The sequence below is a fragment of the Mercenaria mercenaria genome, chromosome 14 (assembly GCF_021730395.1).
Source record: "Mercenaria mercenaria strain notata chromosome 14, MADL_Memer_1, whole genome shotgun sequence".
NCBI lineage: Eukaryota > Metazoa > Mollusca > Bivalvia > Venerida > Veneridae > Mercenaria > Mercenaria mercenaria.
In genome coordinates, this window is record NC_069374.1 from 14,969,156 (window position 1) to 14,994,586 (window position 25,431).

The window sequence follows — 25,431 nt, forward strand, 5'->3', positions numbered from 1 at the left end:
CTTAGAAATTGTATGCAGAAAGTACTTAAAATCATGTCATGAAAAAGTTTTCTCGATAATATGTGTATATAACTCTTTTTTTTTCAATTGTCTTATAAACTGTGCTTTGGTACGTTTCATGAAATCTAAATCAAAAGAAAAGTTTACAATTGTAATTCGAGCGAAATTCGGGAACACAATGAGGGATTGATGTAAATAAATTACTTTTATGTTACTGTTTATCGTCACATTGTTTGTGTTGATAGAAGTAATATTGTTTCATGATACACTGATTAAGTTATTAAGCAGTCACAAGTGTGATCAACCGTTGTAGGAGATAATTTTCAGTTTCATCAAATGGCTGCACGAATACAATTTAATATTCATTTCATATTTATTCTGTTGCATTGGTATTATTTTAGATAACTATTTAACGTTCACATCAATATCAACTAAGTTAACCACAGCTACAACATCAGTTGACAGAAGTTTTCCTTCATCGCTATTGTCAATCAGAATGTTGATAATTATAATTATTGTTTGTACAGAACTCCAACATTTCAAATTATATCTTTGCAAACATGATTTTGGCAACCTTCACTGCTATTTCTACGTGATTTAGTTTTGTTTTAGTTTGAATAATAGCTTAGGTACACATAAGAAATAAATGACACCTTTTTCTTTTAATATTGAATTTGTTATGTACAAAAATGTCGATTACAAAATAGGTCCAATTATATTTTCCAAACAACTGATTACATATATGGCTTCAATCGAACTTTTTGGACAGTATATTTTTTCCATGGGAAAATGTTAAATTTCAATGTCAATTTTTTTTCCAATATCTTCTAAATATTGTGTTTCACTTGTTTTGAGATCAGTTGAACGGTAATTTAAAATATATTGAAAGCCGGAAAAAATGTTGTTACTTTTAAATTGTAAAATCCGACTAGGCTTTTGTCTTGTTTTAAAAAAAATTGTAGTTTTTCAAGCTTTAAATTTTGAAAATTTTTACAGCTTTAAAAGTTGGAAGTTTTTTTAGTTTTTTAAACGGATTTTTTTTCAGCTTTAGAATATCGGAATACTTTTCAATGCGAGAAATGAGATACTTTTCAAATATTTTTTTTATAGTGCCATAATGTGTTTCAAATTTGCTCATAAATAAATCAATCTATAACATTACTTTGTCTTAATTCCTTTGAGCCGGGTTGAATATATTTGTTTCGAAGCAAAGTATAATTTCATAAAAAAGAAACTTTTATTTGTTGAAAAAGAGCTTTATAAGTAACTATAATTAAAATATTTGTAAACTGTAATTCACATTGAAGGCCCTTGCCTTCATTGAAAAGCTAACCAGTCAAACGGTAGTCTAGTGCTGCTTAAAACGCACGCTGTCAACCACAAAGATTGTGGGATCAAAAACCTAACATTTATTTTCAAATATCATTTTACAGATAATGTGTCGGTGTACAGTAGCTGATCATATATTAATTTGGCTATAGGTTTTAATTTACTCTGCTCACTAGCAGCCATTGTAAATTTGTAAGCCTTTTGATTATGCATATTTAAGCACTCTGTATTTCCATTAACAAGTTCTTTTACGCATTTTTTGTTGTATTGAGTATAATGTAGTGATGGGAGGGCGTACATTTTTCACTACATCAGAAATAACACCCTTTACTTTGTTTTACAAGGGAGAAGTAAAATACAAAAGACAAATTCATATTTAATTTGTAGATATCTTGTAATCACAATGACAGTAAAATAAATAAATTCCAATGAAATATAGATCCAAATAGTTTATAGATACCACAATTTGATAATATCACGTTTCACTGTTAATTTTACACTATATTTCTCAACAGTCACCTACAAATGCTCCGAACTTCAACATTATCGAAGCCTTTTTATAAAACAAATATTTTCCGCCAACATGAAATTCAAGAAGTTTAGAATAAAAATAAAAAAGCACTATGAGAAAATCATTTACATAATAAACACATTAAGGTGCAATACACTACATAGAAACAGGAGCAATATGATACAAAAAAAAAACGTGGAACAATGACAATAATGCACAAGGAGTATTTATGTTGACATACTAGGAGCATTGTCGACAGAGTGTATAATATGTCATTTGAAACATAATTCGCAGTTGGCGACAGTGAGGTACTCATTTAAAATGAGAAATTTTAAACGGAAAAGGTGCACGTTTGTTTTGACTGAAGATAGCATGTTGTATAACATCATCTTGTTAAAACATACTTTACATCCATCCAGTTTTTTATGTTTACTAAATCTGTACCTACTATTTGTATTTCTGAAGGGATATCGCATTGGTAAAACACTAGTGAAAACAACGTTATCACCGATATCAAAATTGAAACTCCACAGACCGCCAAACAAGAAAAAATGAAAATGTCACATGCTCGGTTTGGTTAAGACCGTTCTCGGAGGGTAATACGCATGACCTGCTACTCGAAGTGCAGCGCTCTACCACTGCCCTACTATGCTTCCCGTTGATCTAGTTTCTTTGCTCTAGGTTATTATTTACGAAAACAAATAGTTTCATTTTCGTACCACATACTGTGACATATTCTTTCTCACTAGTAGCGATTGTAAACACAAATATATGGGGCGTTCCATGAGGAAACCTGCATTAGTGACAGAAATTTCAAAATTGAGATAACAAAATATTCATGAAGAATATTCTTTTACTTTTTAAATCTGAAAATTTAAAATGATTATCTTCACTATTTCAATAGCTACAATGCTTTTAAGTAAGTCACAGAAGGCATTTTGAGATGTGACGTAAAGAACGTCATGAAAACAGTATAACGTCGTTATGCATGACGTGTATTTTTCAAGTCATTAATGGAACAAATTATGCGTATCACTTACTACACATCATACATTTGATTATTTGGGAACAGTTTAAGGTGATTTTACTGAAAAATAACTTAACCGTATATTTTTGGTTTCATCGCGGGCCTTTTATCTATGCACATCTATAATTTTTATGATGAATGGGTGCTTTGAAATTTCCGTTGTCATGACAACACAAATAACATTTATATGAAAAATATGGTAGAATTTGATTTGCTTTTAAAATTATGTAACTGAATTACAATATATTAGTTTCTGCAACAACATAAGAAACACAATGACTTTCCAGTAATTTAAAGTATTAATTATGCAATAATTATATCATGTCACTAATATTATTGCTTTATTCAAGCACTTGAAAAATATAAGCAGCAATTTAAACAACGATTATAGATATCTGCAAACATGACACATAATATACATATTACATAAACCAATTAACGTAAATCAAATAGTTTTAACAAACAGTCGTGTTAGTGTCAGCTGAGTCCGCTAAAATATTTCAATTTGATTTAATGCTAGTTATTGCTTTGAAAATATTGCTGAATGATTGTTTTCCTTTTTCGTTCGAAACGCCAGGTATTTCAAGTTTACTGTGTGAACTCAAATGGCAATTCTGTATGAAATGTTATCTCAAGAAATGCATGTATAAACAGTAAAGAATATGAAAAAGGATATTTGCCTCCGAGATATATAATTAATAACCTTGAGTGATTTCAGCAGATATCAATATAAACCTAAAATCAAATGTAAACATAACTGTACAATTATAAGTATTTTCATTCCACAATTATATACTGCGAATGACGTTGCCTCAACTTTATCATCTTCAATAGCGAGAGATCCTTCTTCACCAGCAACACGATAGCCCCGAGCAACGACTATAGAGATGATATTTGAGACTTCACCCTTGTTCCCAGCTTCATCTACAGCTTTGATAGCAAAATACGCAGTTTCTGTGTAGACCTTCTCAGCATCGACGACTATCTTCAAAGCTTCCGTTTCGCCTGCCTCTTGAGGAATTAATGACACATTTCTCATTTCGAGTTGTTCAGCAGAATCAAACTCGTTTAGCAAAGTTTCAAAATCATCCGAAATGCCAAGGATATAACTTGAAGCTGCAATATATAGAAGCGAAAATAAAGTGTTATGTATACATAGGGTCATACACATACTTTCAGATTGGCAGTCTAGAATAATAATGTCGCCGTTTCTTAACAACGCAGAACTATTTATAGGACTGAAGAAAGGTTAACTATAGGTATCATTTGATATACGATCCAATATAAACATGATAAACAGATATTGTAAATAAGGTCCTTTAAAGCACAGTTGCATCGCAGAATACTATGACCCTCTATTTATTCAAATCTTCTTCAATAAAATAATAATAATGTCGAATTTCAAAGCGTTAGCGTAGAACCTTTTTTTCGGATTGAATAAAGTTTAACTGTGTATCATTTGAAATACGGTCCCATATAAACTGGTATTGTAAATAAGGCCATTTATCCCACGGTTGCATCAAAGAATACTATGATCTACTATTCATTAAAGTCTACAACATAGCGTAAGAAAGAAAGAAAGAGCGAAAGAAACCAGACAAAATAATAGCAGTCTGTCCATTAGGGATATTATATTCAGCAGAACTGTAATAGTCATTAGCATTTATTAAACACATTTGTCTATTATTACAAGAAATAACAGCAACGCTTATTCCGTTTTAGACTGAACGAATAATGAGTTGAGCATAAATGAGACTAAACTATCGAATTTAGCTAGAACATACTATAGTAAATGATTATTTTATATATACAATATCACAACAGATTCAAATCTTGCTCAAAACTTGTAAAACTGTAGTCAAAACAACCACATTTTATCACACGTTATTGCTCACTATTCAAAAATATCTTTTTGTGTTTCTGGAAAATATTTATCCATCAGACCTTGACCGATACTTTTGTCGTCTCCTGTTGCTGTCCATGTTATCGTAAAGTTACGGCTTTCTCCACGGGTTAATGATTCTGTCCGTATATGGTACAATGCTACGTCAGTAATTCTTCCTGGTGCAATAACATCAGATGACCCAGTATCTTCATAATTTGTAACGTATAGCTCCTCCAGAAACTCAACACGTTGAAAGGAACTGTTATAAATTTTAGGCTCCTCATCAACTAAAACCAAACAAATAAGTGAATCTACTTTTAAAGCAAACATGTAGATTCACATTTAAAGAGATTTTTTGCTTTCCGTATTTTTGGTCCAAATGTTAGAAAGACTTAAAAAAGTATAATTCTGTAACAAATATGTGGGATATCTGATCACATTACAAATACTACACAAATGTGCAGGGACCTCCATGTCCGAGTGGTTAAGGTTACTTACATAAAATCACTTCTACCTGAACGATATGGGCGCAAAATCGCACTTTTGGTGTAAAATTCTTCATGTGAGGAAGCAACTGGACCGGCTTAAAGACAGTCGTTTGTTCAACCAAAGAACTAGACTATGATGAGATAATGCCCGGGGGAAATCTAGGGTACTCCTATACCATCAATAGTCGCCTTTTGCCCTAAAATATGTCGACACCCCTTTAAACCCGCCCAACAACCACAACGCATACGTTATGATCACAGTGCTGAAGCAGATTTTATCTTTGTCTTCAACTTGTCAAAAATATCAAAGTAACGATGATATATACTGATTATTTACACAGCCAAAATATATTCGTCAAAATTAATAAGTGTTCCGTGTGTTTTTACAATATTTTCAAAAAATGACTAACCTTCGTCCGGACTCGAGGCCCCTGTCACACTTTTCAGTATCATTGTTTCTCCCCGACTTCCCTTTACGTTTACTTTCACGTTCACTCGGCCAGAATCTAAGCATTTGGGAAATATATACCCTGAGTAGATTCCATCGTTCACAAATGCATCAGGATCTAAAAGATTCAGATGCGGGTTTAGTATTTAAAAATTACACGTGTTAATTGTTATTTGTTTCACATTATAACCTAAGAATAAAGGAACTTGACAACGACTTATCATAACGGCTTGTTGAATTGATGCTTACATTTTATTTGTTAAAATATTTTGAAGATTCCGCTTGCGATGTTTATTTACAAATTGTCTTATGATAAGTGACGAAGAAAATGTGCTTTCAGTTTGCCTAATATCCATCTGGCAACAGCTCGGTTGTAATTTTTGGGATACTGTTGAACTTTTAGAAGCAATTATATTATCACTTGAAGATTTTTCCATCTGCCACAATAAGCCACCATTAAAAGTTACCATATTCCATGCTAAGGTACTTCCCCGGTAACACAAGGAACCGTTTTAACAATATATAACAATTGCTTTTAACACAATTCACCGTCACAATAGTTTCCCATATAAGGCCACATAATAATTATGTTCGTATATATATTTTGATTTAACGAAAACCATAGGTACCGTTTTAGAAAAACAACTGCTCTTGCATTTCACTTAGAACCTGTAACTTAGAGCTATATGCATTATAGCCACATTTTGATTCAAAAGATCAATTGTGTAGCTTTACCTTACGGCCTTAAAGTAATGAAAATCTCACCAACACCGTCGTCCTTTAGATGAACATCACACGATTTACTGCCTGTCTCCACACGAGCAGAAACTGTCGCATTTAGAATTGGAAGATAACCTTTCGTTACATCGGCGAATATTATAGGTAGTTCACCAGAAGAAAAGTCAATATCATTAGTTGATAACATAGACGTTACTTTTATTATATCGTTGCTCGTTCTCACTGACTTTGCATGATACTCAACAGTTTGGGGAGTCGTGTCTGTTGTTATTGTCATCTCGTATTCTCCAGCCTGTTCAATTAAACGATATAAATGCCGAAGTTACAAGAGACACATTCATCGCAAATTAAACATAAAGCTTTTTTTTAATGTAAAGTCTGACAGAAAATCAATCAATGTTAGATATAACGTAAAAGTCCTTAAACTCAGTGCACGTTTGTCGATTGAACCCACTACAGACAGTTCCTGCGCTTTCCTGTTCTATAATATGTGTGAGACACGTAAGAGATGCTTCTCTATTAAATCCTGCATATTATAAACGGAATGAGTGTGCGGACGTTGTTTTTTTTTTTGTCTTGCATCTTTCCTAGCCCTGCCCTGCCAGGATAAGCTCTTAGGGATGTAACTTAAGACAAGCTATTGAGTACATAGTTGTTCCTCCGACTGACTCTTTTTATATGTTTTCCTCTATACATTCTATTATTTTGTAACTAATATAAGAGCTTTTCTTGGAGGGTATTTATATTGTTTAAAATCTATTGTCTGGTCAACTGAAAATAGGCTAACTATGAGGTCGGCATGCCCTTATGGTGTTTAATCCCCAAGTTTCCTTTATGTAGATTAGTGACTCTTCAAGGGCGAATGCCCGGTTGTGCTGAAATAATGCACGGGGGTGTGGAGGGGGTGGGGGGGATGGGGGCACCTGGGGTCTTCCTCCTCCCTTAAAACTTGAAAGTCACCATATGGTCTTTAATTGTGTCGGTACGACGTTAAAACGAGCCAAAACAAAAACCTTCCATGTCCTAATTTTTATTTTACCTTTTCCCTCCTTAACAAATTATCTCCCTTTATATATTTCATATAAATGAAATTTACTTCATGACCCGTCTACTATATCTTTCAACTAGGGAGTTCTATTTGTGGTTTGCCTTTTTTGCTATTTGTGGCTCTGACTGCTTGCTGTGCTTAGTTTATCCGATGTGTCTACTCTTTAATAAATTGCAAATGAAAAGAAATTCTCATTCTAGTGTATTAGACAAACGTGACAAACGCTTAAAACATGAAAGTGTTATCCCAGTTAATATGTCCTTACCGGTTGAACTGAAATTAACAAAATAAGATATACCTGTGCAATACCAGGAATAGATAACGTAGCAATCTTTCCTTGCGATTCAAAAAGTTGTGAATAATTGTTTGGTCCATTGAGTTGTAGTTGTATATTGTTATCAGTATGTGTCATAAAGGTAAATGAAGTGTCTTTTCCAAGGCTGTCATCAATTGAAAATCTCAATCTATTAACTGTAGAGTTTACCGAATCCCTCTTCTCCGATAAAAGCTGTGAGATACAAAACAGTGACATTACATTCTCTTCAATACTGAAAGATCAAGTATAAAAATACCTAATTTTAAAGATATTGACAGGCAAAAAATCTAGATGCCATATAAGAAAATTTAAGGCAATGTATTTCTCAAATGAATTTCAAAACATTTGCTGAAAAACGATATTTTCAATGACGTTGTCATTGTCATGCATCTAAACGTATTAATGATTTTTGATTGTATTGTTGTTTGTCTTTTAACTTTTTAATAAATATTTTTACAAATTTTCATTGCCATTCCTAAAATTGCAATGATTAACAGACATACAATGTATTGTGACTTTTATTTCTTCTGTAAAATTATTTATCCGTATAGCATTACACCTGGCAAGACTGTAAGATAATTATTCTCTTGATCAAACCATCATTTCTAACATGTAAGGTAGTGGACGCTTAATGACAATCTGCAATTTTCGTATGTATCTCGTTTTATTTTGCTATTTCGGCAGCCTTCGAACATATATTAGAAAATCGCTTTTAAGTAACGACCGGATAAACCCGAACTCGGTTAGGTAATTGAACGTAAAATGCCGATCGCCATGACAAGATTCAAAAAGAGAAATGTCTTACCATTACATTTTGGTGAGCAGTTGACGTAAGGCCACCCGAGATTGCTTGAGAGAAGGCACCAACAAGACTTATACTCCCTTTGTCAAGGTACGTGTAATATTGTCCGCCGGTTTCCTTTGCAATGTCACTAAGCAGAGTATCAGCTTGTTGTGACACAGCTATAGTGTGAACCACTATTTTCTCAGCAACTACTTCTCGGCGTGCTGCATTTATATCAACCACGTCATTTTCATTATTCATTCCGTCAGAGATAAGAATGATTTCTCCATTTTCTGCATTTCCAAGATGCCTTTTCAAGACCTAAAATAAAGAAAGGTTCAAATGGAAAAACAAAAAATAACAAAAGCGTTATTTATTTTCTGTATATACTTGTAATCTAACCTCCCGCTACAAGTGTTAAGTAAACTTTTATTATAGACGTACATTGTAGTTCGGAATGTGTTTGGCACAACTTTCTAATTTTTGGAGAATCACACTATGTGCATAAATTCAAACACCCGATGTCTAATTGCCTGAGCGATATTCCGAGGCATCAGTTTCGGGTTCAAGTCCTTGTTAAGCTTTACATTGTCCTAATTATATGATATATTTCCATTTATATAATATTATCCCCCTATTCACCTTTCTTGAACAGACTTTATAAAATAGTCCCTGTCTTAGAATAAATAGGGGCTGGGTATCAGCAGTGTTATGCAATTTGATTATCTGTACCAAAGAGGCTGCTAATTTAATTGTTTACATTATGTGCTTCATAATAATTTTCTTATATATTTGAATGTCAATAAGTTACCTGTGTTGCTTCACTTAGTCCACATCCAATACAAGTACCCCCTTTGGCATTTGTTGGTATAGCCTGTCTTAGATTATCACGATCAGCTTGTGTATTGACCTCTGTCATGTATTTTTCTACTGTAGTGCCTGAACTAAATGAAACTATACCTAGCCAACTTCCTTTGGAAATCAGTTGCTCTATGATGTACTGAACTGTTTGTTGAAGAGTTGCTATTCTGGTTCCCTAAATAGAGATGACTATAACAAGAATCTTTATGACTGTGTAAGACAGGGTTCTCAAACCCGAGGGGCAGCGTTGAGTGGTAAATTGAGTTAGCGCTCGGTTTTCTATTTCACGCGCTCAGAGTTTCATTCCAATCTGCCCTTCGGGTTCGGAAAACACATTCCTTACTCAAGCATTTATGTTAAATCGTTTTCCTTGCCTACCGTGGATATAACTGCAATATTATCAGATATATTGTAACTTAAAAATAGCTCATACACTATGACATGATAATATGACGTTAAATTATGACGTCAATATGCGAAAGTGTAGCTTGTTCTTTTTTCTCGAAAACGATATATGACGATCTCCTACGCGGATAACCTTGTCTTTCCCCGCTAGGTAGGTAAAAAGGTCGGTCTAGTGAGTGATATGTCAACTACATGTCTGACCAACCCTCCATGCCAATATGTTATCGGGTAACTGTGAGTGGGTAAAACCTCATTAAACGTCTTTTTATAGAAATGCTTATACTATTGTCTTTTCGTTGTGTTATATCTGTCAGTGATATTTGTTGCAGTTCGAATTTGCTGTAAAACACTGATCAAACATTCTTAATCATGACTTGTGTTTGTTTCAAATATCTTTTCGATTTGTACTTAATATAAAGTTTTTATCTTCATAGTAAATGTCAATACATCTATTCTTAACAACATGTTACAATTACAGCAATATCTCATAGTACCATTTACATAAGTAAACAAACTGGTATTGTAGTACCTCATTTGGTTAATAAATACGCACATATTATTATGGTAAACTTAAGTTATCTGAAACAAGTGTTACCACTGTACTTCAGGCCTGACATTTCCAATTAACATTCTGACATGACTTTTTGCAATGTGAAGGCATTATGTAGAAATATTTCAAAAGTAGGAAAAGGCTTCCTACACTTCAAAAGAATGAAAAATGTGAGAATTTGCTTATGTTTGACAAGTGATGCAAAATTTACAAAAAAAAAGTATTCTATATTTCAAACATACAGACTTCACAAGACTATGAATGCATGAAGATGTTCACTATAGTAACCACAGTTAAAAAGAGCTGAGGGAGACCTTTCAAGAGTAAGAAAATAGCTTTATAGAGCGAACCTTCATTACGGCATTTTTCATTATAACAAGCGCAAGTGTGTGAAAGTATCTTTTACTGAGCAAGCTATTATTAAGGCACCAGATAGGTGTTGCAGAATATACTTCATTTTCACAAAATGTGCCTCAGTACTATATTTTTCTTCAAAATGTGACAAAATAATGGTGATTTCATATATTTTTCACATATTATTTTTGTATTTGTATTAAAATGACATTCACTTCGTGCAGCAATACAAACCATCAGCATGAATTAAGTAGCGTTTTAAAATGGAGTGCAGAGCAAAATTACCTGATGGTTTGAGTTCATTTTTAAATGACTGAAATTTCTATATGACATTTACAATGATTGTTTAAACGCGTGCAAAATTTATAAACGCATGGAAGTTAAATTTAAAGATATCTGGAAATACTATATATATATAGATATATATATATATCGTCTGTGTTAATTAAAGACAAATTTATATCGAAATATTCATAATATGCTATAGTAGGTTAGAGCTACATGTATACTCATGCTTCGTTCTAAATCAGATAAGATCATTCTAAAATAAGACTCAAGAATTTAATCTTCTCAGATGAGATTAGTCGACTTGTACATAAAGTTTCTCGTGAGATAATGGCGATAATGTCAAAACTGAAATAACGTACTACAGCAGAGTATAACATATATTTTAAATGTTTCTGAAATAAACATTTACCTGCATACTTCCCGATATGTCAAGAACAAACACGCGATAGCTAGTTGTCTCTTGAATTATCTTAAATTCAGGGGTGGTACTGGTGGAAGCCGGAAGTTTCACCGCGGCTACAAAAAGGAAAACACTGGCAAATCTTATGCAAAGAATAACTGCTACACAAGAAAGATCCTTATCAGCTAACCAGGCATAATTATGTATATTATATTGTTTGTTGAACAAAATAAATTCACCAAATATCAAATGAATCAACCGTTAATCTTAAACAGCAGGCTGGTGTCTTTATAATGTAATATACATGAGCAGACATGTACTCACACAGAAATATCATATAAGTTTTCAAAATATCTAAAGATCGTTTCCAGATTAACATGATTAACATAGCTTTAGTCGATCTTAAATTCTTTCCACTTCTTTTCACTTGCAGCTGTAGTTACCATAACAGACCAACCGCTGATAAAAATGTAATAAAAATTATACTAGCCGTTAAATAATGTGATACATATAATTGCAATACGTTGTTGCCTGAAATATATCATACAATAATTTCTTTAGCACAAACTGCGCAATATTTGAAATAAAATCATAATAATTGTGATTCGATGAATTGTCAGCCATTAGAACTATCGTCAAAAAGGACAATTATATCATACTTTGAAAATCTTTGTGCTCCCTCATAACTTCCCAAGCGCTTTTGTAATTACATTGCTTATTTTGTTTCGTTGGAGCAAGTTTGTTATGCCGATGTTCTTTTTTTACCGTCGGATCATCCTTGTCACAAAATTGAGACAACTGAAATAAACATATTCAACATGAAACAGCACCTTGTAATATTTCATTGAAAATTTATAGAAGGTTCATGCAGAAGGTTACTGACTAAAGTTAAAAAAGAAAACAACATTTCTGAGCAATCGGCATATTTGAGATTAGATAAGATCTAAGGTTGTAGCAGGTGCTTTTACAAACCAGATAATGTATAAGATATACCGCATTTATCCACTGATTGCCCATCAAACTTGCATCTACATCTTGATATGGATCGGGGCAGAAGGAGCATTCTTTGTTCATTTTCTTGCTAGTGTCGTTTGTGTTGCATTTATTTGATGCCGGTAAACATCCGCCACGTAAACCTATTTTTCCGTCCACGGAGTCAGTACACCTTTCAATTCACATAATAAAATATTAATAATCTGAAATATGATCCATGTTAATAATTATAAAGTCAAGGTTTATTGACGCCTTCTAGTCGTTATTTTGCTTTACCTTTACTGTTATATATTTTAATCAATTATGTATCCTTTTAACTATAAAATTTATGACATATTATACTGAAATACATGTATTTTCATGAAATAAGAACTCATTCTTTTCCTTTGTAATCAGCTGAATAATCATTTCCTGGGATGATGAAATTGATTAAACGGATAAAGTTATCTTTAAATTTATTCATACCTACCGAATACAACTTGATAAGAAAGATAAGATCATCTTAAAATATTTCAAAAGTTATAAACATTCAGTACAATAACTTAACAACCAGTGTTGTATTTATGTTTTTATAGGATACCCGTAGACCTAGGCGTAGGAGCGGGGGTGGGGAGGGGCGAGGGGTTGGGGAGGGGGGGGGGGGGAGAGAGAGAGCGGGGTGTAGCAGAAGCTGCCTTCTAATTATGAGAGTGTTTTGGGGTGAATCATATACTCTCCCTCCATACTTTTGACCTCAAAAATGACTTTTTTTTTCTCAGAAATAAGAGTAGATAAACAGAAAGCCAGTTTAAGAAAGCATTTAGATATATCGATACGGATTGGAAGACTTGAGTGATGAGATGTCTATTGACAATAAGGGGATGAACATACATATATATACTACTGATACCTTACTGGATTCCATTTCCCACCTGCCTGATAGAATTTTTCTCCCATGGGTAACTCGTTGTATAAACCCCATCTTAGATGTCCCCACTCGTGAACAATTACTCTATCTGCAAAAAAAAAAAAAAAAAAAATATTTTTTTTTTCATGAAAACAGAATAACTATGTAACAACTACAAGATATGTCAACGCAAATTGTATTTTACAAAGTAATTTATGATTGAAAATTTTAACAGTCAATACTTAATAAGCAAACCTTCAGTTTTTAAGATGTAGTACAAAAACATATACTTACACATTTATTCACAGTTCTTTTTACCCACATACAAATGCTATTTCGTTGTGAAATAGATATTATGCGGTAAATGTTTATTTTTTCATGTATGGGCATGATATTGCTTTAAAATTTCTAAGAGTTATGTAACTTCCTCTTAAAGCTGTATAAAAAACAATATTCGTGGAATCAATTTAAACTGATGAATGAAGATTTGAGTCATTTAACTCCTATGCGGGGAAATTGAATGCTCGCCTTTAAACAATATTCTTATTGCCGTGCATAATTAAGTACATCGAAACAACAGGTTGTTTTCTTTGGACAGTATTTTTAACCTTTTCACCTGGCATCCGTTCCAAACTAGGATGCATAAACAGCCGTTGATAACTTATTACGTCAAAAACATAGTGGTAATGATAAAGCGGAATAGTTTGAATTGATAAGAAAATAAGTTGGCATAAATTCGATATCTGTTTCTGGAAATATGACTAATTCAAGAAAGAAATAATTGTTGATTCAGCAAAATGTTTTTTACAATTTCAAGCATATCAACAAATTGTCCTTTCAAACTGATTTATGTTTAGACGAAGCATCTCTATTATTGATTTCGGATATTTCATATATTTTGTATATACGAAAACTGAGGAATTAAAAATTGTGAGTAAACTTTTGAATGAAACGTTTATGAACTTTGGTAAAATGAACACAACCAAATATGAAATAATTATACTCTGCTATTTGTTCGTTTGTTAGTTTTGGGTTTATCGCCATTTCCAACAGTATTTCGTATTATGTTACTGCGGGCAGATATTCTAACAAGTGCTTCTGGATTCTATACCAGTATAAACCTACTCTCCGCAAGTAGCTGACAACTATTACACATGGATCAGAGGTGGAGGACGAATGATTTCATGTCTTTTATCATATTGTGAGGGAGAACACACGCCCCGCCCAGAGATCGAAATCACTATTGACTGTCTTATGACAAGTTAATCATTACCAATATATAGATAGGACATAAGTATATATCATGTCATCTCTAATTTGACCGCCATTATGCAAAACCAAATGAATATCCAAATCAATGCATTTATTTGATTACTCGTCCGTTTTGAAAGAAAAAGTACGGATCAACATACTAACCATGCAGCCCCCAACTTGACCGTCTTTTTTGCAGAAGAAATTTAGGTGACAAATGCATGTAATGGCCTCCTTTCCCACATATAAATTGTCCTCTAACTTGGGGAGTAGGGAAACCATTTTCATCCACTGAGAAATACGACTCTTTAATTGGTGAGGCGGGAAGTTTTTTATATTCCGGTTTCGAAGACCAGGACACGGGCACGATTATGTTTATCTTTCTAAAATAAACCTGATTATGAGTAGCTGTAAACAACAGTTTCGAGGCACTTGTCAATATATCCTGAAAGTCAAACCAAAAAAAAAAGTAAAACTAAAAACGATCAAGAAAAATACATACAATCAGTTCGATTCACTCTTTCTACAGTCTAGAATATTATGTATGAGTAAAATCACATTGATTTACTGTCTCTCTACTGGAATATTCTTTACGCTTACAATCAAATTGATCTACTCTCTCTACTGGATTATTCAGTATGCATACTAACAAATCGATTTGCTCTCTCTTCTGAAATATTCTGTATGCATACAATTAAACCGATTTACTCTCTCTACTGGAATATTCTGTACACATTCAATCAAATCGATTTATTCTGTACTGGAATATTATGTACGCGTACAATCTAATTGATTTACTCTATCTCTACTGGAATATTCTGTATGCTTTCAATCAAATCGACGAACTGTTTCTACTGGAATATTTTCTACCAATTAACTCTCTCTACTTGACTAAAATGTACGAATCATATCATACACTTAGGATAAGTAATATTATGTTTTTCTTACACCACAGGACGTTTTTTATCGGCAAATATCAATTTAATATAACCTGAGATTTATGAAGCTTGATAGTGGATCAGACAGTTTCTATGTTTTTTTTAAGAGGAAATATATTTGTTTTCTAGCATTAACAGACAGGAAATCAGAGGTCATGTCAAGCCAGAGCCGGATGTCGTTTGTTTTTATATCCATGATATTTACAAATAGCATATTTTCTGTTTTATGTCTTTATTCTGAGTCCCTTTTTGGGTTATCCCGTTTATAATTTCTTTTTTCTTTTCAACATACACATTATATACTTTATACGTGTTTCAGTCTTGATTAAAATAGTATATATAACAGTTTCTAAGTTTTTTTAGAGGAAATATATTTGTTTTTTAGCATTAACAGACAGGAAATCAGAGATCATGTCAAGCCAGAGCCGAATGTCGTTTGTTTTTATATCCATGTTATTTACCAATTGCATATTCTCTGTGTTTTATGGCCTTATTCTGAGTCCCTTTTCGGGTTATCCCGTTTAAAATTTCTTTTTTCTTTTCAACATACACATTATGTACTTTATACGTGTTTCAGTCTTGTTTAAAATAGTATATGTAACAGTTGTATTTATATGCAGAAATAATTGAGAGAGAGAGTGGGGTGGGGGAGAGAGTTCGGGGCTTATTTCTTGAATAAAAGGCGAGATACAGTCTGACTTCTTTTGTTTTAATATTTTATTCTTGCATAAAAACTACTTTATTCACTGGACCCGCCCATGTATTAACGGGAGAAAAATCATTTGAAAACACGGCAGTTCACGTGCTGTTAATACATGATATTTATTTTTGAAATGCTTTGCCCGGGACCTATATCTGTATTTCAGCACAGACTGATAATTTGGCATCTGCGTCTTGTTTCTTCAATAATAACCTCTTCTTCTAGCATTAAAGATACAATGTAATCCATAGTATGTTTTGCTTTATCAGTTAACAACCCCAAACGCACTGCCCCCAACAATGTACGCGCTCGCTTCTCTTAGAGTTTACTTCCTTTTACGAAGTTTCGGTTCAGTTGTTGTCAATAACCGTGTATGCGTAAGTATCGCGTGTAACTTGTGTGACTTTTCGTTTTCAGTCGGTATGTTTTTACCTAATTTTCGGAGAATTCATATAAACCTTGAAAGCTAGTCACTCAAACTCCTACGTAGTGATCTCCCTTGCCGCTTCGCTCATTGATCACTGCCAACACAAATTTTTTTATCTAAAAGTCAGCTAAGTGGACGTTTTGTTATATATATTTTTTAGTTATTTTTTTCCCAATGTTTTCGAAGTTTTCCCTTTTTTAGCACAGGCGAATGATCCATAATAAAAAATAACGATTCTGAATGAAAATGGGTATTTATTTACACGACCAATTAGTATCCTGAAACGAAAATGAAAGTAAACAAACGAGTTTGTCGAAGTTAATCTTTGACGCCGTTCACAATTATAATGCTGGCATTGACCCAAATCCGAAACAGATAGAGGCTTTTGAATATTTTCTTTCTGCCCAAGATGTTATTGTCAATCTACCAGTTGGGTATGCTAAAAGTCTGGTATATTATACCAATATTCTAGTTTATTTTTTTACCGATTATAACGTGATGAACAGTAGTCACGTTTACCGTTTCCAAGAACAACAGAATGGTACATAAAAAATGAACCGGAATCGTTACATATGAAAACAATTAAGTGTTATGATTTTTGTTATGCAAGAATAGCGACAATACACGTTTGTTTTGTGTATTAACGTCAGCAGAAGCCCTTGGGATATGTTTGTGACCTCGACCCAAAAATTCCCGCGGGCTTCTACAGATGTCTGTCGTTAATCGACAAAAACAGAATGTGTATTATCTCTACAAAAAAGGATCAATATTCAAAAATACAATATGACTAATGATTGGTGGCTTCAGTGCAGATGCAGAAATAAAGTGAGAAGAATGACTTTTTCCTTTTGTTACATTGTATCAAAAATACACAAATTTGTATTATTGAACCTGACCACTTCAGCTTAAATTTATCGAGTTTATTCATTGTTAAGGCAATATTTTCTCTGTAGAGAATTTTTGCAATAAGATAATTCTTTAAATACTCAAAGCATGGAGTATATAGTCTTATTGCATTTCATTCGCAAAATAACATATTTGCACGAAATGAATATAAAATTCAGTATTTAGTTTTGTTTTCGTATACTGCATTTTACCAGTTTGAAAGCAAATATAACATCGTTGTGTATATTAGCTTTTAACGTTAATGTTCAATGAAACAACAAAACATGACAAATAGACCTTTTAAGGTGGAATGTGGCTAATTTAAAGGGTTCCGTTTCGATATTTTGTTTAAAATAAAATTTAGCAAATTAGCCTATTCCTCATTTAATGCGGTTTTTACATAGGATATGCAGGAAAAATACGCATTTGCGTTATCTTGAGATTTGGGGATAAGGGTAGCGTAATGTAATTTTACGAGAAAATGAGTACTATGACCCCGTTTTTTTCACTCGACAGGAAATATAGCTTTCATCATTATATTATTTTTTTTTTTGTTAAATTCTATCGTTTGGGTTTTACATGAGACAGGATTAAAGGGACCTTTTTATTCAAACGGAACCCTTTAATTTCAACTTAGGCGCATTCCACCTTAATTCACATAGAATATTAACAACAATATTGTTTGTGGACAATGCGGACCTGGTTACGCCTTAAGTATTAAGATTCATTAAAAACACGAAATGCATATTTCATTCCTAATTATTGTATTCAGTAATGTATACGTTTCTTGCTACTTACATTGTAGGATTTGTTAATATTGCTTAAACATTAATTTCCAGGTTACTATAAAATTGTGTTATATTATATTGTTGACCATCGTGGTAAGGATTCGGTAAAACTTAATTATGTTAAGTAGAAACATGTTGGCCGGCTCTTTAAGTTTCTGGATTATTACAAACCCGCAACAGTCTTAATTAACTGTCTCCGGATTTAGTTTGCAAATCCGGAATTTTCGCAAACTCAGCTACCTTTTGTCTTTGACTTTTCTATGATTTGTTGACATTTAACGATAGTTCAAGTCCCACAGAGCAATAATTGGCCGCTTCCTTCTTTATATCTTAAAAATTGAATTCAAAGGACGATTTCAAAGTTGGTCCTCCCATGGAGTATTTTTTCCTCCCACGGGGTTTTGCTAACCCATGGGAGGTCCAGCAGGAGGTTTTCTCCCACTTTACCAATTGCGGGAGAAAAAAACGTGTTTTTTTTTCTAAAATTTTCAAATCAAAATATTTTAACTCAGATCAATAATTTATGCAATAAAAAACTGTTCTGACATTATTTCGCGTTGGAAAACGACTTTTGACAAAAAACTCCCCTATTCGTTATGGGAGGAAACCCCACACTGGAGACTGGATGAATTTTTTAAATTGCATTTAATGTTTCACTTTTTGCTAATTAATTATAATTTTTTTTTCAATATCACCTTAAATCTAACTTAAAGATGTATTACTCTGCGAAATAAAAAAATCTTAAACCCCGCGGGGGAAAACCTCCCATTGTTTTAAATGGGAGCACAATCCCGTGGGAGGTTAGAAAATAATTAAAAATGAATATTGTGACATTTTGAGAGAACAAAACATCAGTATTTTATTTTAATACTAATATCTAAACTTATAAGTAACTATTGGGTTTCTGCTCAGCGCAAATATTATACATTGTATAATTACAATGCCACCGCCAAGATTAAACACAGGCCGCCTGATCATGACCGTAGCATAGCGATCTCAACGATGTCACATAATCAGACGGCGTCATTAAACTTACTGAAGCATATACGATATATGTGACCTGACTTACTAACTTTTGCTGTACAGTCATCGATGGCACAATTTAAGTATGGACTCGGACAAATATAAACCGCGGGACATTTTTTTAATCCAAAATAAAAAAAAAATACAGGAGATGAAATTCTCCTTTTAAATTGAGGTTCACAATGAAAAACATATCTAAATCTAACCCGATCTGCATCTATCATAATGCAAGTGTCAATGGCTTAAATTATTATTAAGTACTTCCTTTCTTATTTGAAATACCTAATGTATCTCCATCAAACGTATTCTTTATATAATTGTTAAAAAAATACGATGCGAAAAAATCAACAATTTTCAATTAATGACATTATTACAAAATAAACTTGAATTCAAAACATAATGATCATGGTCTTATCACATGTCAGTCGTGCAGTCGTCTGTTTGATCCCCGTATGAAGCTTATGTACTCTGTAGATAAAAAGGATGGTTTGTCGAAAATCGTATCTCCCCGACCATCCTCCAACAACCCAAACATCCCGCACCTTCTGGAAAAATTCTCCTCCGTAATTTGACCAGTCAAGAACCATTATTGAAATGAAATCAACAGAAAGGACGATATATGATAAGACATGAGAAATGCCCCACCCCGTTATGATTAGAATTTGAAAAATTAATACTGTAATTAAAACTTTAACTGTTAAATACTTTAGAGATCATAACTGTTAATACTAGGACTTAAAAAATTCAAATCAAATTATTTGTACGAGTCAGAATTCAGTTACCAAGATAAACAGTTTAAGATAGAGTTGAATTTCATCTTTTTCGCAATTTTAAGTCATACATTACTTGAAGTAAACAGGAGAACGCACTTATCTCTTCTTAAGCAACCGTACATAAAAAAGATACATGCGGGGTGGGGTATAAGAAATTTTAATAGTTACGAGATTGATGTAAAGTGAAACTGAAAGTAACACATTGGACGATCAGTTTCATATGTTTTACCCAAGAATCAACTGCATTTCGGCGTTATTTTCAAGTTGATAGTGTTTAAGGCCACATCAAATTGATGTTTTGTTCTTCGGATTTTTTTCCAATATATTTGGGGCGAGCGAGCGGAAAAAAATTAAAATATTTTTTTTTCAAATCATCATTTATTGAAGCGAGCGAAGAGCGATGAAATAAAAGAATACATAATCGCTTGTGTCATGTTTAACACCAAATCAAGTGTATTTCTATTCATATGCCGGAAAAACAAATGTGTGTGAAGTAACATTCAGACAGCATTGTCTTTGGAGTATTGAATGTTTAATGTGTGATGCATACTATAAAAAGTAAGAAATATATCAGCGCTTTTATTATTCTGCAATGTCTTATTTATCCCATATCACTTAACAATTTTATCTGCTCGTGACATTAGACCTTTACAACATGTATCTATTACAAATGCAGATCACATAGCACTCAATTGAAACTGTTAATCAGAGGAGGTACTATTCGGTGCTAAGTCTGCAGGCTGGGTTTAACTGTCAGAAGTCAAATGAAAATCCAGCACTTTGAGAGTTTGACTATACAAAGTAAACAAAAACAAATGTTAACAATTTTGAGTGACATATAAGCAAATGTCTAGAATTCCTGATGTATTGTCATGTACCATCATTAATATCACTCAAACCAAATAAAGAATTGTAGAACAATCAACAAAAACAAAAACTTGCGTTTGATAAACACACATAGCCCCGGTGGGTTTTACACGACTGTATCTGCGGAAAGATTCATCTTATTGTATAGCGCAGCAGCCTTAACAACTCTGTAAAACTGCGGCTCGGGTTACATTAATTTCAGCAGCTGTTGCTGAAAATACCTGCCGTTCCTCATCTCGGCATGAGACAAAAAAGACATAGGGGACTGCCGTTTTGTTATGCCCGATTTTTAAAGCGATCGAATATTACAAAAAATTTAACCGAATAAACTGATACTACCGGGGTAGTTATCCCTTCTGTGCGGTAGGGAGACTACGTAGTCGGATCGGTGACTGTATTAGAGAACGTGTTCTTCCGATGCTTCGATACATTATAAGCAAGGTTCGTTTAAACTTCGGAATTTCCACTTTTTTTTCGTTCCTACTGATTTCGACCCAGCGCAAAAAATACGCCAGGTGCGGGTGGTAAAAAAAAACATATTTTTTTTTTATTTCCCGTAAAATTGGTGCGGGAAATCCGACGAACAGTTAATCAGTTGGTGTGGCCTAAGCGGCATTTTCAAAGAAAACAAAAATTGTTTGGTTCCAGAATCTGAGCACGTTTCACTCGACATGCTGGAAAGTACCGGTGATTGACTTAGTATTATGTAAGCACTTACCAGCTATTACTTGCACACATATTACTTACTACGTGCGCAGATGCTTTTCGATATCAATACGCGCAGGTATTAGAGAGTATGTGCCCACGAAACAAATAGAAACATAAACAGGTAATAAAAACATCTATGCCACATCTTTGCCACCGTAGGTAGAACTAGCCTCGCAGTGTATATGTGGTTCCTTCATTGTGTATTATGTATACGTCATGAGCATAAACAACACACAGGTTTTGTTTTATGCAACCTTTTAAGTTTATCCTGCAGCAATGAACATTAATAAATATTAACTTAATTGATGTTTACTGAAGCTGTATCTTCTCAATCTGTGTAGAATGTTTAACTTCACTTTTGAGCATGGAAAAGTTGATTCTAGTCAAGTGTAAAGCGGTCGTCTGCTTTTCATTCTGCAACCTTGGCCTTTATTTATCATACAAACAATTAATAAATTCCGGTCCGCTGAATGTAATATTCAGTATCATATTTAGACTAGCTCATAAGACTATGATATCTTTTTACGCGACTTTTTACGAGACAGTTTATCGCATTATCAACATTGTACTATCGTATTATAGCGTTTTCGTTATCGTAGCATCGCGTTATTATCACTGTGTTGTCGCGTTTTCGTTATCGTAGTTTCGTGATTTCGGTTTTCATCATCGTACTATCCAGTATCGCGTTTCAGATAAACACATTCAAAGGCGATAACCCTAACGGAATTCCGTATAAATGCGATCTACTGATTAATGTGTGATTTGAATCTTCGTAGATGTAGCTGCTCACCCCTCTCATATTTAGCCACTCCGATAAGGCAGGTGTGGATTTTGAGTCATGAATTCGATTAACGGGTTAGCCGTTTGCTTTCTGTTGTGATTAAATGGATGCCCTAAATGTGTTGCACCATCTCTGATGAGCACTGACCTATTGAAAATACTATGCCTGACGTTACTTATTTTGATCTTTCATATATTCGCAGGTACTGTATTGTGGTCAATGGCTGATTTTTATATTGATTATAATTCAAGGATGTGACAAGGACATTGCCTGTTTTTAATTTTGTTATCGTTTAAAAGTGCGATATCATGTAATTGCGAATATTTATTACATGTTGAAAAGTTGCACAATAAGCTAATTGATCAGCTGCACATTTGTATGAAATTAAAATTAAGTCAGCAAAGAATAATATTACCGTAAACGTAACTTATTTACTCATTGAAAATCATTTTAATGATTAATGTTTATGGTACAATATTAGTATTACACAATTTTAATGTTAGTTCTGTTTCATTAAGGTTTCTTTAGAGGGGTTTCTTTATTAAAAGTTAACTAAAAAAAACTACAAAAGAATTTGTCATTAACACTACAATATACTGATGTAAAAAAGAAATATTAAAATATAAAAAAAGAAATCAAGGCTAAGCTATTTTAAAAAAGGAAAAGCAAACAAAAAAAAAAAATGCAGGCAAATTCAAACTTTAAAAGCAGACTGAAAATGAAGAGTTGACTGCCAAAAAGCCCCGCTAAAGTCAGTTAGATAAAACAATGCGGCTGCACAAAGGTTTAAGCAAAGGCGTAGAAACAATCTGACATAAAGAACTGAGGCTTAGCAAAAACTAAAGAAAATCTTAATTTTGACCATACAGGTAACAAGAGAAAAACGTCACTGGTAAATTCATGCAGCAGTTGCATAACCCTCCCGCAGGCTATTTAAGTGCGCGTTAACATATTTATTAACTCTTATAGAAGACAGATAGCAAACATTTAATTGAGGTGAGATCTCTTATAAGCATTAATAACTTTACACGAAAAAAAGCATTTAGAGTTCTCTTTATTACTATTATCATTATTATTTTTACTATTATTATTATTATTATTATTATTTTAAGAAAATTAGTTGTAATTACAAATTGTTGCGTAAACTACCGAGAATAGATTCTATATATGAAAGTAAGAATAAATAGGGGAATAACCCCATTTTCAAAACAGGAGTATAACCCCATTTTCAAAACAGGAGAATTCTCCCGCAGGAGAACACTCCCGATGGAGTTCGCCAGTATCACATGCGGGAGGAAACCTCCAGTGTGAAATTTCAAAACGCTTATTTTCACGTTTAATATAGAAACAACACGACAGTAAAGACTAAGAAATACTTACCAGCGATAAATAATGAATTTCAGAAATTTTGTTAAAACCAAATGGGGTATTTCTCCTGCAATTCTTAAAGTGGGAGAAAACCTCCGGTTGGACCTCCGATGGGATAGCGAAAACCCCACGGGAGAAAAAAAAACTCCCATGGGAGGACCAACTTTGAAGCCATCCCAAGAGTTCGTTGTTTGAGATATGTAAAAGAAAATGGCCAATTATTTCTCTGTAAGACTCGAACTATTGTTAGATGTCGAAAGATCACATAAAAGCCAAAGATGGTAGCAGAGTTTGCGAAAACTCCGGATTTGCAAACTAAACCCGGAGACAGTAAGGGAGAAGCTATTTAACTTCACGTTTGTATATTGTGTAATTTAAGGTTTCGAACTGAAGTGATTGTTCTCGCTTTCCTTCGTGGCTTTTTCTATATGTAAGAGATTAAATCATCAAATTTACAGAAAGCTTACTATAATATATTTGCTTCACACCATATTCAACATGCTAAAACAGAGGATTCGAATAATATTATCATGATGAAAGTAAATGAAACGATAAGCAAAGTTTTTAGAAAAAAATATTTCTGTCTCATACACAATTCGGTGTAAAAGTTATTTACCTGAATCCTTCTCAGAAGTATGTCACTTTCGTTGTTGCTGTCATGTACAATAACATAAACCTCTTCGTATCCACCGTTTTTTAGAATAATTGAAGTTGTTTCCCATAATAATAGAAATAAAAATATTACCCGAACACAAAACATTTTTAACTTTACGTACAAATGTATGCAGACTTGTAAAACACCCCTGAATGAACTATCAGATATCTGGCAACAGACATTGGTTATATCAAAGTTTTAAGATTTTATGTTTATCGCCACAGCAGGTAATCAACAACTGAGAACTATGCCCTTCCGTTTCATGTATACGTATGCATTAGTCAACGCACACGTGTTCGAAAGGCCAAATATGATAATTTTGGCGTATATGTCTTGTTTTATTTAAGCATATAGTGTATGCTCTATTTTCCTATTTCAAGCCCAGTACACCTCTCAAAAAATTAATCCCTATCATCGTAATTTATGGGCTTAGAATTTGCTCATTTAATCATTTTTTATGAGAAGCACAAAAAGATTTATACATTAACAATTTCTAAGCAGTCTAAGTTTTAAATTGTGTTTTAAACCTATCAATAACAAGATACGTTTAAAATATATATGTACATGTATATTAAAAATAAGTATTACAGTACTGTAAAACAACCAGACAATTAGATGCAACAGTATGGAAATTAGTGAGAAGACGTAGAACAATCATTCAGGTCAGACAAGTCTGTTATTTGCAAATTGTAGTAACTTTAGTAAACACAGAAACATACAAAAGTCTAATATATTACGATATAGAATAATCTGACCATTGTAGTGTATTTTAAATACATTAACTTACTAATATTTTCTATATTGATAAAAAAATAGAAAAAAGTGGAAACTTCACTACTAATAACACGACATAAAAGTCGTAACTAAATTCGAAAAGATGTTTATTGACAACAGAAGAAAGTCAAAGTTTCCTCATCTGCAGTGGCCTTTGGGAACAGAATAATATAACATCATAC

General features: G+C 33.1%; 1 protein-coding gene across 1 annotated transcript; it reads right to left on the reverse strand.

Annotated features, from left to right (window-relative positions):
• Window positions 1-1,692: 1,692 nt before the first annotated feature.
• Window positions 1,693-24,637, reverse strand: LOC123526442 (calcium-activated chloride channel regulator 1-like). The gene is made up of 13 exons (XM_053522491.1): window positions 24,437-24,637; window positions 14,728-15,007; window positions 13,315-13,420; window positions 12,426-12,597; window positions 12,092-12,230; window positions 11,442-11,548; window positions 9,386-9,610; window positions 8,596-8,895; window positions 7,773-7,982; window positions 6,454-6,718; window positions 5,651-5,806; window positions 4,812-5,039; window positions 1,693-4,115 (listed from the first exon to the last, which is right to left on the reverse strand). The coding sequence occupies exons 1-13, from the start codon at window positions 24,578-24,580 to the stop codon at window positions 3,592-3,594; spliced, it is 2,856 nt and encodes a 951-aa protein (XP_053378466.1). The 5' UTR covers window positions 24,581-24,637; the 3' UTR covers window positions 1,693-3,591.
• Window positions 24,638-25,431: the final 794 nt, after the last annotated feature.

Bases quoted from the DNA above. Each gene is read 5' to 3' on its own strand.
- LOC123526442 (XM_053522491.1), bottom strand. From the start codon at position 24,580: ATGTTTTGTGTTCGGGTAATATTTTTATTTCTATTATTATGGGAAACA. The intron at 11,549-12,091 runs GTATGATATAAT...TCCTTTTTGTAG, and splicing joins GGAGCACAAAGATTTTCAAA to CCGCGGTGAAACTTCCGGCT. The intron at 5,040-5,650 runs GTTAGTCATTTT...GTTTGGTTTTAG, and splicing joins GGCCTCGAGTCCGGACGAAG to TTGATGAGGAGCCTAAAATT.